The 16,872-nt window shown below is 35.1% G+C and overlaps 1 protein-coding gene across 1 annotated transcript in view; it reads left to right on the top strand.

The window, feature by feature from the left end:
• LOC141814951 (ABC transporter C family MRP4-like) overlaps positions 1-14,608 on the top strand; it is a 25,617-nt gene extending 11,009 nt beyond the window's left edge. The window contains exons 6-11 of the mRNA XM_074702911.1: positions 3,220-3,514; positions 11,521-11,735; positions 12,301-12,606; positions 12,717-12,780; positions 13,309-13,548; positions 14,095-14,608. Coding sequence (XP_074559012.1) covers positions 3,220-3,514; positions 11,521-11,735; positions 12,301-12,606; positions 12,717-12,780; positions 13,309-13,548; positions 14,095-14,207 — 1,233 coding nt within the window. The 3' untranslated portion in view covers positions 14,208-14,608. The remainder of the gene's footprint in view (positions 1-3,219; positions 3,515-11,520; positions 11,736-12,300; positions 12,607-12,716; positions 12,781-13,308; positions 13,549-14,094) is intronic.
• The last annotated feature ends 2,264 nt before the right edge of the window (positions 14,609-16,872 follow it).

Below are 16,872 nucleotides of genomic sequence, written 5' to 3'. Positions count from 1 at the left end.
CGCCGGTCGCGTGGGAGGAAGGCGCGGCGGATTCCTTAGTTCGGCGGGTGTGCGATCGGGACGAACCGTGATGGTGTCGGCGTTCCCGCGGAGAGGAAGACGGCGGCGACGTTGTAGAAGATGTTGCTTGCTGTTCTAGACGGTGAAGACGCCGAAGAAGGAGAGGAGTCCCGCTGCTCAGCGCGACTTCTGTCACGCGAGGACGGAGGGCGCGCGATGCTGTGGCGCTGAAGCTCGGGAAAGAAAGGGTCACGGTGAAGCGAGAAGGAACGCACGGACGCTTCAGATCCGATCCGAGGGAAGCAGTGCGCAGCGGCGGTGAGAGAAGGAAGGTAGGGTTTGGCGGATAAACCTAACTCTAATTTCGCTCTGATACCATGTAAAATATCATGGAATTGATTACTTTATTATTGAGACAAGCCCCTATTTATACAATAAGATAGGGACCTATTCTAACGACTTATTCTATAAAAAAAAACAGAATATCTAATAGAATATTTATTCCTCCTAAATATTCTAACAATAACAATTTAGTTTAGCTCTCTCTAGGTGAATAAAACTATCAAGAAAATTAAAATAAACCTTTTTTTAATTAACTTGCTTGGACAGCTTGCTTAGAGTGCCTAGGAGGGTAGCTTGGAATGCCTTTTGGAATATCCACCTAAGGGGAACCACTTATTCACCATGTGAAATGGTTCCTTCCATTTTGCCTAGGCTTAGACCATTTTTTAGAATAATGTTATTTATCTCTAACTATGATCATGAAGGGAGTGCTAGTGTTGAATATATTGATACATTGCAATGATTACTTGATTTTATAAAAATAAACATAGAGGAAAAGGAGATGCATAAAAGGGACATATTTTTAGTAAGATGTTAAATAAATATATCTTATGATATATATCAAAAGAAATTCGGAAATAATAAGAGACCAACCAACAAGAATCACAATGAATTACATGAAGACTATCTTTTAATATCATTTTGTTCATATTTAGGCTTATAGGAAAACTTAAATTATTTTTAGAACTACTAATGCACAACCCACTTGACTCTATCAAATAAATAGCTGGGATAAATTTCTTTAATACTCCTTGAGATGGAGTATAGATACCATCTATGACCAACTTGTTACATAAACTAATGACACTCTCATAAACATATAAGGACAACCATTGCATGCCACTCAGGTTGCTAACAAAAGATGGTAGCAATGGTGCATACATCTGCATGAGATGTTATTGTTAGCAAACTATTAAGTCATGAACAAAGACTAATATTAGCAGTGGTAACATTCACATAAGGTGTGACTATCAATAAGGTGTTAGATCGTAATTAAATATTTGTAGTGGCAATGCTTTCATCCAACAGAAGTCCTAGAGACAGTTATCTTTGCTTAGTTGTAAGTAAACACTAGCAGTGATGCTTTCCTCCTTGTTCTTGTGTTAGTTTCATATCTTTAAAGGGAGGCTGTTGTTCTCTATTTTGTGGGTTCTCTTAGAGTTTGCACAAATTCCACACATTTAGGAGTGAGCAGGAATGGGCAACTCACATGACAAGGAAGAAGAGTAAAGGTTGGGTTATATTTGGAGAATAAGCTTGCTAGATGGAGCAGGAGCAAGAGGGCTTCATAACAAATCCTGCATCAAGGAGGCAAGGGTGTCACACAAGATGGTCTGTGGAGGTGGTAGTAACATCAATCATGCACGAACAGTGATATGGCTAGTCATGCAAGTAGGGAATTTTTGATAGGGCTACTCTCTGTTGATAATCCACCGAAGAAGGGAAGGTCCACAGGAGAGGATATGGAACTTGAAGAGACAGGTATTTGAAGGCTCGGTTGTGATAGAAGATTCATACATGTTAGGAGATGTGAAAATGAAGCAAAAAACAACCTAAATGTCATTCCCAAGGAGGATCTTCACTATTCAAGTGAACCTACTCATGTAGGTCATGAAGGAGTTGTACCTCTAAGATCTGCATGAGAGAGAAAGAGAGGGCAAAGGAGTGGCCTCCACTTAATGTAATACATTTTGAAAAACTTAACCCTTGATAAGGATCTCTTATACCATGTAGAATTTGGGGAAAAAATATTCTATTGCTTATCTCTTATGAAAGAACTATAATATTATGCATAGACCTATGCTGAAATTTAAATCTAGAACTATTAGTAAGGGGATAAATCATTAGACCAATGATCTTGCTAATCTAATAGCTCTAACAGCCAATATACCTCACACATGCAGAATCTGTTCTAGAGAAAAGTAAAATCATGGTAATGATAGAACCATTGCATTTGGAATGAGGTTTTAACCTCTCTTGACTTGCCTCCTCATCTAGTTATTGCAATTACAACAACAACAACAACGACAACAATCAACAATCAAGTCTTATCCCACTAAGTGGGGTTGGCTATTTCAAATGCACAAATGAAAAAAGAATCCCAAACCAGCCAGGGAAAGCTCCTATGTGAGCGCCAAGGTACACATGAGTAACACCCTAAAACCACCCTCAAACACCCAAAATAGGAAATATTATACATCCCATCATGTAACAACGGGATCGCCCAATCAAACCGGTCTATTAGGTGAGGGCTTGGGTTCTGCCATGTTCCCAACCTACGCTAGAATCCTTGCCCCACTTAATAGACCAAATGTTCAAGGAACCTCCAAGAGGGGTTACCCTGGATTGGAGTAGGTTGGGAACATGGGAGGGCATTGCAATTGCAAGAAAAAAAATTACAAAAAAACTAAGCTGAGAGATGGCATCACTATCTAATACTTATGACACTCTTGGAGTCTCCCACTTGCTTTCCATTCAAATTTATAGTGAACTTGTGGTTACAGATACAAGCTCAATCTTTCTCACCATAGTATGAGGAATTCCAAGTTTTTCGGCAGCACTAATATAAATTTTCTACATAGCGGACCAAAAGCTTTATGCAAATCCACTTAAACACTTTTTGGAGGCCCACACTTTGAATGATACTTACAAAGCAATTCCATACAATATCAAACTATCTTGGATATGTGTAATTTTCATCAAGAATGTTGAGTGAAAGCAATAAAATCAGGGAAAGCAAGCTTCAGACAGCCTGCCACCATTTAGCAATAAATCTATTTACAAGTACATATTCTCATCTTTGTTCTTCTTGTGTCTATGTGTGATAGATAAGGGAGCTCTTTCTTAATTGTTTCTCAAAACTCTTTGTCTTTGCAGAAATATTACATGTCGTCATCAAGGGAACTAGTGCGGATTCTTAGCATACAAAAATCCCCAGTAATTCATCTTTTTGGAGAATCTATTGCTGGAGCTGCTATAATTAGAGGTTTTTGTCAAGAAAAACGCTTTATGAAGAGGAATCTATACCTGCTGGATAGCTTTGCACGCCCATTTTTCTGCAGTATTGCAGCAATTGAATGGCTTTGCTTGCGGATGGAATTGCTTTCAACATTCGTATTTGCTTTCTGCATGGCACTCCTTGTCAGCTTTCCTCATGGATATATTGACCCTAGTATGTATACAGCATTTTTTTGAATTATAGGATTAATTAATGAATTTTTGTCATGATGGTACTTGAACTTGGTAGAATCTCACACTCATTGAGCCCATCAAATAAACTTGATGGAGGCAGAGGTACAATTGACTCAAGTGCCCAGTAAGTATGCTTCAAGTCAAAATTTAATTTCTTTAACTAGTATCCTGAACTTTTCCATCTCTCTTCTTCTTTCCGTTCCTTGAATCAAACACTCTAACAAAATTCTTAAGTCACCAGCATCTCAAAAGTAAATGAATGTCATGGTAACATCAACTGTTCTCTCCCTTCATTTTCTCTCCTCTCAGCTTAACCCCACTGATCTCTTCTCTAATGTCATCACATCTCCTAGAGATATTGCTACCAACCTCTTTATTCCTCACTTCCCAACTAACACCCTCCTCATATTCATTATCAAGCTGCCAACATCTCCAAAACAGATTCCTGCCAGCACCTTTTAGCTTAAACCCCCTCAAAAATCTGTGTAGCAAAACTAATCTTTGACATGATGATATAAATTCATATTGTAGTCAAGGTTTAAAATCTTGACCTGTGCTGAGGTTTTGGTTTCAGACTAGAATAGTACTGTTTTGGTATCGTATCATGTCATACCGTTATAGTTTCAGTATTTTTTAAATATAAAATATATTAAATTTTTTTTTAATATATATATATATAATGGGATAATTTTGTTAGGCTTTAATTAAGCCTATTTAAATTATCTTAATCATAGTAGCTGGGAGTTGATTGAAATTATTAATTTAATTTAATTAAATTAAACCTAAGTTCGTTATTCCCTGTTCCTCGCGATTGCATCTCCACAAATGCCTGACGCCGGAGGCGTCGTGCGAGCTTGGCTATGCCTCCGGAGGTGTTGCGAGAGCTCGACAGAGCCTTGAGGTGCGTCGACATCGAAGGCTTGATTGTGTCGGTTTCGGTTTGTGGGAGGAATGCAATTATTCACTCGTATTGGATGAAACGACTCGAGATTTCATTCCTTGACCATAGTATCGTACTCACGCTAGAGGGGGGGGGGGTTGAATAGCATGCTTGATAATTTTTCAAGATGACAATAAAGAACACAAATAAAAACAATCAGAGTAATTTATAGAAAAAAAATAATGAAGTAAATTTGTAGCAAAATAATAACTAAGTAAATTTAATTAAATAATTAAAAACAACAAATAGAACAAAAAAAATACCACACACAAACACGTGTTTAATGTGGTTTAACTTCCCTCCAGAGTTCTTACGTTCACGATGTATGATTCATTAGGTGGATCACTCTCGAATTCCCTTTAAAAGATCTTTTAGAAAACTTCTAGAGATGGAGAAATGAGAAATCTCCTACAAGATGATGACAAGTTAATAGATTAAATAATAGGAAAAAATGTTAGGCAATAAGGAAATAGAAATTTGACGAACGGAGTTGTCATTTGAACTTGGGAAGCACTTGCGAGCAGTGTAACAGCAAGATCATGAATGAACAATTGAGTTTTTGTATTAAGAATATGAGCCTCGACCTTCCTTTTAGAGAGGTTTGTCGATTGTTGATGTCGCACATGTCCGGTCACCTGGAAGTCCTTTTGGTTACTTGGATCCTGCTGACTTGGCTGCCAATCGGATCTGCTTCAACTTCGAATCTAGCTGACGCAGTAAGTTTTGGTCTCTTGGACTCCTTCTGGACGCTTGGAGAAAGGTTAACTTTTATCCCTTGATTGTCTCCTCCAAATCACTAATCTCAACTTCGGGTGACTTGGAAACACTCCGGTCGCCCATACACTAACGTCTCCTAGATCTTGTTCTGGTCGCCTAGAAGTCCATGACTTGGTCAAGTTGATCTTATCTGCATCAAGTTGCCCGGATCTCTTCCAGTCGACTGGATAACCAAATTGACTCCTGCACTACAAAGTTAGTCTATACAATATTTTCTAAGCTTTAGACAATAACTGTTACCCACCTTGACTTAGAAATATCGGACATTTCTTAGTCCGATATTAGACTACCCTTGAACCCAGAAAGAGTAGACACTCCTTACCATTTTTTGTGTCAGAAAGTCTTTCAACTTACTTGCCTAACACCTTTAGGACTTACCTTGCCAAGTATCTGGTCTAGCTTCTTGTTGACTCACTAAGACTTCCACTTCTTTTGATGTCTGGTCACTTAACCCATCAAAACTTTCACTCTAGTATCCAATCACCTAACCCACTAGGAGTTTTTTTCTCCCACTGCCTAGTGTCGGGTCATTTGACCCACTAGGGCTTTTCCCTTTTGCATGGTATTTGATCACTTGGCCTACCCAGTACTTCTTTCTTTGTCAAGTTTCTTGCACCTACATACTCATTTGACATACACATCAGATACACAAATAACTAACTTTAAACTTGTGATACATCAAAACATAAGTTTAATGTGGTGCTTCCATCACTAACAATCTCCTATTTTCTGATGTGTGGAAATCAAATTCAAATTTAAAGTTAGAAAATAATGCATTTATGCATGAAAATATATTTCTCCCCCTAAAATGCACTTATGCATAAAAATGTTTTTTCTTCTCCCATTGAATAAAATATTAATTTCTCCAAAATGAAAAATATCTTTTATTCTCTCCGTGAATAAAATATTCATTTCTCAAAAACTTTTCTTTTAAAACTTTTTCTTTTTTAAAACTTTTCTTTTTCTCCCCTTTTACATACATCAAAAAAGGGTTCAAAAAGAAAGTTTGTAAAATTGGGTTTTCGAAATCTGAATTTTCAAGTCATGTTACTTTTTAAAAATTATACATGCAATGAATATAAGTGAGAGCATTTATGACACAGTTAAGCATGCACTAATTAAAAAGACGAAGTCAAATGAAGTAAAATAGAGTTAAAATAAAGTAAAAGTAAAGTCAAATAGAGACAACAATTAAACACATCAATTAGAGTCAACAAGTAACAATAAAGTTCACTTAAACTAAAAGTTGACCGTAGAGCAATCATAAAGAAAGTTAAAGTCAAATAAGAGTAAGTTAAAGCTAGCTAAACAACAGTCAAGATTTTTGTCAAATCGTTCAAACATCCATATTAAGTTATGTCAACCATGAAGTTTAATCAATAATGGTCAAACTTAGGTTAATGTGATAACACCCTAGCTTGAATGTTTTGGAACCCTAAGTTTAGTTAGGTTGCTCTGAACATATTTGGTTGATCAGAACTGTTCATAGGATTTAGATTTAAGGTGGGTCATGTTAGCTAAATATTCAAAAAATAATTTTTAGAAAAATAAATACATTTTGAAAATTAATTTTTGAAAACCCTTTTAACCTGCTCAATTGGTATTTCTAGCTTAATTGTCTATGTGACATAAGCCTTCAACGAGTTGGTCACCTAAGTGATCGATTTGGGTATTAACCTTGATTCATATCAATATACAAATATAAGCATCTGAAACCAAGGTAGAGTTCTAACATCTCATGCTCATCTACATGATTCAATACACAAATAATTATTCCTAAGGTGTTTGTGAAATGCAAAGGCTACCTAGATCTATGAGTTCATGCAATCTACGGTAGATTCTAGTCTAGGTCCATTTCTAAAAAAATAAATAGGTATATATGTCCATTTCTAAAAAGAAACAAGTATATATAATATACTAATTAATATATGAAAAATATCCTAGTCTAAATAAAAATATTAAATTAATTTTACCTCCCCTAAGTTGGAGGGTTGTTTCTTTTTGTTTTCTAAAATTTTCTAATTCTTAGATTTGAGCTTGCTACCATTCTAGAGTTAATATGAGTTTCATTCACATAATGAACATGCTATTTTGGAATCCAAAAGAGTTATGTCTTACTCAGTTAACTACATATGACGTAGGAACCCAAGCCATCCTGCTTTAGCACAATCAAGCTTATTTCAACTTAAAAGAGACATGAGACATGATGTCGACTTGAGTTAAATCCAAGTCCAATCTTGTTGTACATAGCACATTGAGACTCAATATTATATTCAAATATTTGGATCTTGATGTGAACTTTTCCAACATAGACTTTAACTTGTCAACTTGTGTTTTCATGATAGAGTTCTCTTCCTCAAGTTGTGACACTTGAGTTGAGGTTCCACTTTGAACTTTCTTAGTTGAAGAGTGAAGGTTAGTTTCCTCCTTAAGATCTTTAACCTCTTTAAGAAGTGATTTGACTCTAGACTTGGATTTAGCTAAAATTTTAGATAAGTTTGCAATTGTAGCATAAAGCTTTTCAGTTAAGGGATCCGTTACCTCATCAATAGACACATCTGAGTAACTGATTAAATCTTGATTTGATTCTACTTATGACTCGAGCTTAGATTTTGACTCTTGACTCTTTTGACTCGAATTTTGAAGCTTCTTCTGTAGCCATCAATTTCATTAGGTTGACTTGATCTGAGTTTGATTCTGATTTGAAGAAGGATTCAATCTAAGTTGCCTTTAATGCCTTCTTGTTCCTTTGCTTCTTCGACTTGTCTAGTTCTTTCGACTCCTTTAGAAGTGGACATTTTGACTCGTAGTGTCCTTTCTTATTGCATTCGAAGCATTAGATGTTTGCTTTATTGACTTGATCCTTCCTTTGAATTTCTCTTTTTACCATTATTCTAGAAATCTTTTTCCTTCTGATTATTTCACCATATTTGCAACTTATGAAGATAAGTCTTTTTCTTTGGTTGAAAGTTCAGAGTCGTACTTTGATTTGGTTTCGTCTTTTGGTTTGGATTTGGACTTTGATTTTACATTTACGTTGATTTCATCAGATTTCTTCTCAATCAAAAATTTTCCTTTCTCTCTCTGATCAAGGTCAGTTGCTCATGTAATTCAAAATCACAAAAAAATCATCTAATTTAATAGAAATAAGTCCTTAAACTTCTTCCTTTTGATTATTTCACCATATTTGCAACTTCTGAAGATAAGTCTTCTTTGTTGGTTGAAAGTTCAGACTCATACTTTGATTCAGTTTCGTCTTTTGGTTTGGATTTAGACTTTGATTTTAAATTTGCGTTGACTTTATCAGATTTTTCTGCAATGAATGTTATACCTTTCTCTCTCTGATCAAGGTCAGTTGCTCATGTAATTCAAAATCACAAAAAAATCATCTAATTTAATAGAAATAAGTCCTTAAACTTCTTCCTTTTGATTATTTCACCATATTTGCAACTTCTGAAGATAAGTCTTCTTTGTTGGTTGAAAGTTCAGACTCATACTTTGATTCAGTTTCGTCTTTTGGTTTGGATTTAGACTTTGATTTTAAATTTGCGTTGACTTTATCAGATTTTTCTGCAATGAATGTTATACCTTTTTCTCTCTGATCAAGATCAGTTGCTCATGTAATTCAAAATCACAAAAGAATTCATTTCATTTAATATAAATAACTCCTTACACTTTATACGCATTCATCATAGATGCCCATAAAATAGTCTTTAGAAATGCCTTAAATGCGTTCTGGATTAAATCTCAATTTTCAACAATTGCGTGGACACCATTGAGAATTTCTTTGAATCTTCTGTGGAATTAACTTACTGACTCACTTTTTTTCATTTGAATGTTTTACAGTTGACTTAAAAGGTCTTTCTTGGCAATGCTTGAGTCAGTTGATCTTTTATAAAGTTCAATCAACTTCTTCCATAGCTCCTTCGCACTATTAAATGACCCAATCTTACTGAGTTGCTCCTGAGTTGGACCACATTAAAGAATAGTAGTGGTTTGTGCATTAGCTTGAGCTTTTTTTTTTTTTTGATGTCATTATTACATATAGCTCGAATCCATTGCGTCTCTTGATAGGTTGAAGCTGACTTTGATGATCATCCAATTCTATATTTCATTCAAAAGGTAGTATTCCATCCTACCCTTCCAATAGACAAAATTATTACCATCGAAAAGTGGATGGGAGGTACCGTAGCCTTCTTGCAAAGCCATTAAGATAGAAAAATTCTCCAAGACTTTGAAAAATCTTGGGTAAGTAGCGCAAATATAGCAAATAAGTGTTGATTGTTAAGTTGAGTTTAGGTTTAGGTTAGGGTTTTGGTTTATGAGTAACAATTTTATAATTAGGATTTAACCCAACTCAAAATGCAATTGCAACCCTAGGTTAGATTCAAATTTAGCTTTAGGTTTATCAAAGCGATTATTTTTAGAATTAGCTTTCAGGCTGTAGCGAGGCTCAAGGCTCTACGTAAAGTAGTCATGTGCTTTATACAATTCTATTCTAAAATGACATACCTAAAAAATTTAATACCAACTCTTAGTCTAACTAGTTTAGAGTAGGGTCAGTTAGCTTCACTTAGTTAATTGCACCAGGTAGGATTTCTCCAATTATCTTGCCTAGACATAGAATAATGACTAAGTAAATTTAATTAAGTAATTTGAAATAGTAATAACAAAATACCACACACAAACATAGGTGTTTAATGTGGTTCAGCTTTCCTCTAGGGTTTCTACGTCCACGGCGTATGATTCATTAGGTGGATCACTTCCGAATTCCCTCTAAAAGATCTCCTTTCTAGAAAACATTTAGAGATGGAGAAACCTCTTTCAAGATAGCAAGTTAATAGATCAAGTAATAGAAAAACAATGTTAGGCAACAAGAAAATAGAAATTTGATGAATGGAGTTATCGATTGAACTTGAGAAGCACTTGTGAGCAACGTAACGACAGATCACAAATGAATAATTGAGTTTTTTTATTAAGAATGAGTCTCGACCTTCCTTTTATAGAGGTGTGTTGACTGCTGATATGGCACATGTCTGGTCACCTGGAGTCCTTCGAGTCGCTTGGACCCTAGTGTGGTTGTTAATCTAATCCGCTTCAACTTTGGATCTGGCTAACGCAGCGGCTTCTAGTCGGCTGGACTCTTTCAGGGCGCCTTCTGAGCACTTAGTGCAAGGTCAACTTTAATCCCTTGACCATCTCCTTTAGATCGTTGGATCTCGACTTCGGATCGCCTTGAAGCACTCTAGTCGCCTGGACACTAAGGTTGCTCGGGCCTTGTTCCGGACGCTTAGAAGTTCAACGACTTGGTTTGGTTGAACTTATCTGCATAAGGTAGTTCGGACCTCTTCCGGTTGCCTAGATCACCAAGTTGATTATTACATCACAAAGTTAGTTCATAAAATATTTTCTAAGCTTTGGACAACACCTATTGCCCATCTTGACTTAGAAACACATGGCAGTTTCTTAGTTAGGTTTACAACTAGTAATTAGACTACCCTCTACCTCAGAAAGAGTCGCTATTTCTCACCACTTTTTGTGTCAATTTCGTCTCTCAACTTACCTACTTAGTACCTTCAGGACTTACCTTGCTAAGTGTCCGGTCCAACTTCCTACTGACCTACTAGGACTTCCACTTCTTCTGATTTCTGATCATCTGACCCATCAGAACTTTCACCGACTAGTATCCGGTCACATGACCAATTAAGGCTTTCCTACTTCCACTGTTTAGTGTTTGGTTACCTGATCTACCCAAGACTTCTTTCCTTGTCAAGTTCTCTGCATATGCACACTTGATATACACATCAGATCCATAAATAACCTAATTTTAAAGTTGTCATACATTAAAATATAGATTCGATGTGGTGCTCGCTACACCAACACATACATCAATGAGTGGAACCAGAATGGAATTGGGACAATGGGAGAGAGGAAAGAGAAAAGAGAAAGGAAGATAGTTTGATCAGGATTTTTTTTACTAAAAACATGATGAGTAGGAACCACACAAGCTTCCCTAGGCATATCAAGATTGACTTGAATGATACATTTTGGTAAGTTTGCACACAAAATTGGGAGAATTTATGGTCATCTATTTGAAATTGGATGTATAGTTTATGCATTATTATAACCCTGAATAACAATGAAAAAGATTGTTGCTGCATAGTGGACCCTGGCAACTTAAGTTATATTCTTTCTAATGGGGATTGTAATGATCTTTGTACGATTCTTTGGTTGATATTTTCTATTAACAAGCTTACTTTATGCTGTAGGTATGGCAGGTCTAGCAGTTACCTATGGCTTAAATATGAATGCTCGTTTATCACGGTGGATATTGAGCTTTTGTAAACTTGAGAATAGAATAATTTCCATTGAGCGCATACATCAATATTGTCAGATCCCAAGTGAAGCACCAGCTATCATTGAGGATTTTCGCCCTGCATCTTCATGGCCTCAGACTGGAACTATCGAACTGATTGATCTCAAGGTTTGTTTCGAAATTCATTTTGGTGTTCTGAGCTTAATTAATCAAACTTATTTTGAAATCCTGAATTCTCATTTTAGTCATTCTGACTAAACCATGAGGTATTACTTTAAAGGATGCCCCGTCTATCACTTTCCTTGCTAGGTAGTTGGCATGAGCAAGAAATCTGGCATAGTCATGTCAGCAGAAAATCTGTTCATTCTCCATTTAGCATGAAGTGTATATTTTTCATTTCTGGTTTCATGGAAAGAAATTTTCTGTGGAAGAAAAGCTATTGATTAAGAAAGAAGCATATTTATGAGAACATACAATAAGTGATTAGAGAATGATTGAATCCCTACAGATGTATATATTGTTTAAATGTTCATGACTTCCTACATGCTCTCATAGAAGACATTGATAGTTAGCAAGTCAATTCATGTTTATGCATACCTACATTGTCGTCTTTATCGGACTTATAATTTGGACATGCTGCTGAATTGTATGCATACTTCTTCTACATAATGAATGTTGTCACTTTTACTACCTGATAATGATTAATTTGATTTTCCTCTCGATGTCAAAAAAGGCCCGTTATAAAGACACTTTACCTATGGTCCTTAACGGCATAAGCTGCAAGTTTCCTGGTGGGAAAAAGATTGGAATTGTTGGGCGAACTGGAAGTGGTAAATCCACCCTCATACAAGCCTTGTTCCGCCTAATTGAACCTGCAGAAGGGAAAATCATCATTGATAGTATAGACATTTCTACCATTGGACTTCATGATCTTCGTTCTCAGCTTAGCATCATTCCCCAAGAGCCGACACTATTTGAGGGTACTATTAGGATCAATCTTGATCCCCTTGAAGAGCATTCTGATCATGAAATCTGGCAGGTAATATTAGTTTAATAGACTATAAGATTTTTTGTTGCATATTAAAATAGTAATAATAATAGGAGTAGTAATAGTAGTAATAATAATAATAATACCTTTTTTGGTCCTAGGCACTTGATAAATGTCAGCTTGGAGATGTGATTCGTCATAAGACAGAAAAACTTGATGTTCCAGGTATATTACTTGTTTACATGGAGAAACGGGGATTTCCTTCGGGGTTATAGTCTATATGCTCTTTTTCATCTATATTCTCATAAATTAAAATTCACATGCTCTGAAGAGATTAAAGTAATATCAATGAGAATAGAAAATTTACAATCGCATCTGTTATGCCTTTTCTTTGAGTATCTATCATGGCTGAACCAGTAATCGAAGTGTGACAATTCAGATAATACATAACAGTGTTTTTCATGCATGCCATGCAGATTTGATTCAACCCTATGTTAGCATAGATTGGCATGTTTGCATCCTCCACATTGTGGAGTTCCAGTTCTTTTTTGACCTAGATTCCTCATATCTATATTCTGTAAAAGAACAAGAAATTTCACTAGTGATTTTACTTTTTGCAATGTGCATACCATGCAATGGTAGGAAAGATGTACATCTGGTTTCTGTAGCTTCATTCTATTATTTGCATACAATGTTTAAACAGTTTCATCATGTTTTATGGATTAATAACTGTGCCATTTCTGAACTCTCCAGTCTTGGAGAATGGAGAAAACTGGAGTGTCGGACAACGTCAACTTGTTTCTCTTGGCAGGGCATTGCTCAAACGGGCTAGAATATTGGTGCTTGATGAAGCAACAGCCTCAGTTGACACTGCCACAGATAACCTTATCCAAAAGATAATACGAAGAGAGTTCAGAGAGTGTACTGTCTGCACCATTGCACATCGTATACCGACAGTTATTGATAGTGACCTCATTTTAGTCCTTAGTGATGGTAAGTTCTAATCTAGCTAATTTCTATATCAATTAGTAGTTGATTTAGTTATATATCTGAAGATTTCCATACACACACACATATGTATATATATGTTTATTTATTTATTTACATAGAATCTTTGTTGATTACTTTCTCTTTGATTTTGTTGTTGATTTATTTTTATATATGTGACATTGGCAGTGTTTCGTGCTAAGTTTCTGAATCACTTTTTGTCCTTATTCTGAACTATCCTTGTCTAATGTTTCCTAGAACATCGTTCTGAACTATCCTGTCATTGTGGGAACATTTTTTTTCGAGGATCATTGACTTTATAAACATCACAGAGTTGGGGTGAAGAAAAAAAAGTACTTCTGAAGCCTATAAACATGTAGTTATCTTGTTATCTCTTTGGTTTCCTCCGCATAGATTTGTCAAGTTGAGATTGAACTAGTTGATTCATTGAATTTCTTAAGACACGATTTCTTAATTATACTTCAGTCTGACTGTTTGAATCCTTGGTTGGAGTTTTGTCTTTTTAACATTTTATTGGTTGATGCATCACAGGTAGAGTTGCTGAGTTCAACAGCCCACATCGGTTACTGGAAGAGAAGTCATCCATGTTTCATAGACTAGTTTCTGAATACTCAACACGATCCAGCAGCTTCCATGATTATTGAAAATGAGCAAAAGTCAATGAGCAAGCTAGAAATGTTTCTAATGGGTGATGCAGTTGATCAGTTAGTAAAAAGCATAGTAGTTTCTTAACCAACACAAGGAGAAAAGTATAGAAAAATGTGGATAGTCCAAATTCAAGCTTCCTTCAAAGCCTATGAGACCAGAGTTAGGATACGTCGCGTGTAAATATGCATTTACTCTAGGTTAGTGCAAAACAACGGAGCTGGAAAATGAATCCACGATTTTCTGCTTTGGTAGAAAAATAAGGCAATTTTGACATTATGTTTTAGAATAGTTTCCACATTTTCATTTCTAAGATAAGTCTAGGATGTGTAATCATCAAAGATTCTGTACTATTAAACTGAGGTCAGTTATCAAAGAAGATGGTTTACTTTTTAGGATATCTCGATTTCTTTTCAGCTCTGAGGTTTGATTTTTTTTTTCCCCATGTTTTTTTAGCATTAATTGATATTTGTCCCATGAGAGGAGGATGCCTTTCACACTTAGATTGGCTTTGGTATTGCATAAATTGAATTGAATAGAATCTGGAATGAAACTAAGAAAATGGAATGAAACATTAATATGATCCATTCCATTCTTTTGATTTCATTGATAGAATTCTATTACTGTTGGAATACTTTATTTTTTGTTTTACCCTTCTGTTCATCCAATTTTTTCCATGAGTTTAAATTGCATGATGCATCTGATTTATTTTGGAGTGTTTAATTTGCCTCGTCAATGTTGGAAAATCAGTTCCCTTTGCAATCATGTTTGATTATGGTGTTTGATGTTTAACCAATTTTTTAAATTAGGCGTTTGCATTTGATGGTTTGCTTGTTAGTGTATGTGATTACTTATTTTGATCGCGTGTGGTGGCATGTGTTGCCCCTACGTCAATGATCTATTAAGCTTGAAGAGGAGTATGGCTGGGAATGATGTGTAGAGAACTTATTTGGGTGAATTTGAAGTTTTAAGGAGTTTAGTACCGGGAGTAGTTAAGGTTTGAGCGATCAAAACAGCTGGCCACTCAAAAAACATCTTTTAGCTTCCTAATTTTTAATTCAAAGATATTGGATCAGATCGTCACAACTAGAGGGAGAGCTAAATAGATGTGTTTCATTTTTTTTTTCGCTTTTGTACTCGTCTACAAATTATTAGTTTGTGCAATGGAAATAAAATGAACAAACACGACAAAAATAATACATACCGGTCCTTTTATGTGGTTTAGAATCTTGATTTCTATTCCATGGTGTCTAATTTGTAATATGGCGGTCTTTTTCTTTTTTGAATTCCTTTTTGAGACGATGAAATATTTTACAATAGTCCTATTCTTACAATAACATACAAAAACGCTAAAGATACAAACAACAACAATAGTAGTACATAAATAGACATTACAAAAGAAGAATTAGATTGCTTGGTTGCTTTTGTTGGCTTTAAATTTCTCTATGAAGGGTTTGGAACAACAATATTTGTGTAAAAATCTCCTCGAATAGATCTCTAAAAGTTGTCACTGATGTCTCCATGAAATCATCTTCATCGGGTTTCGATTTGTGATTAGAATCTATCAATTAGTTGATTGTTTGATGCTCTCCGATCCATTGCTTGTTCATCAAATAGATATCTTCATTTCAATTAATTTTTAGTCAATTGTTTCACTATAATTAGTTAGAATATGATTATAATCGACGCTTTAATTCAAACTCATACAATTAGTATATTTCTATTTTAATATCAGTCGATTACGCTAGCCAACGGCATATGCATTAATTAAGTGATTTAATTGATTGTAAAAATTTTGTTCACTTTCATATAATTCAATCGACTTGAACATCAATCGACTGTTCAAATCATCAAAACATTCAAATTATAATTTTGTGATTTTAAATTTATTAGTCGATTGCTCTAAACTTATTAGTCATTACTTCATTAGTCAATTATGATTCTATAACAATCAATTGTTATATTTTGAACTTGACAAAATCACATGTTTACTATTTTGAGTTCATTAGTCAACTGCTCCTCTTTGACTAGTTGAATTGTATTTTGGTGTCAATCACACTAAAGCCAGATCTATGTCATGTTGAAAGATTTCCTTGTATGCTTAATACAAGTCAATCCCAACTTATTAAGACTTCAACCTTGCTTAGCATCCTCAATTTACTAGGACTTCCCTTGCTTAAAGATTTATTTTTGTGACTTCACTCATTGCCTAGTATACACTCATTGTTGATCTACCATAACTTTTCCTTGCCCAACTTTAAGTCCATCTTAACTTGCAAAGACTTTTACTTTCTAGAATCTATTCCTCTATAACTTTTAATCTTGGCTAATATTTAATCACATTTGATTTGCCAAAATTTCATCCTTTGAGAAGCATCTAGTCCTCCATTAGATCCGACCACAATTCAGAATTAATGGTTTGATAGCTCAGAACGGTTAGTTCGATGGTTCAGAATAGTCGATTCGATGGTTCAGTAATGTTGACTCTTAACTTTAATCGTCTAAGTCGGTTATAGTTCAGAAACATCGACTATGATTTGATTCACTGTTTACGATAATTTAAGATTATTATTATTATTTAATAATTATAAATTTATAAAAAATATAAAAAGGATCCACACATAGTTAAATTGCCTACGTATCTCCTTAGGGTATAGGGGAATA

The sequence above is a fragment of the Curcuma longa genome, chromosome 21, assembly GCF_044706935.1.
Source record: "Curcuma longa cultivar G26 ecotype Majalengka, Jawa Barat chromosome 21, ITB_CL_G26_1.1, whole genome shotgun sequence".
Classification (NCBI taxonomy): domain Eukaryota; kingdom Viridiplantae; phylum Streptophyta; class Magnoliopsida; order Zingiberales; family Zingiberaceae; genus Curcuma; species Curcuma longa.
This window is presented reverse-complemented; position numbering and strand designations above follow the sequence as displayed.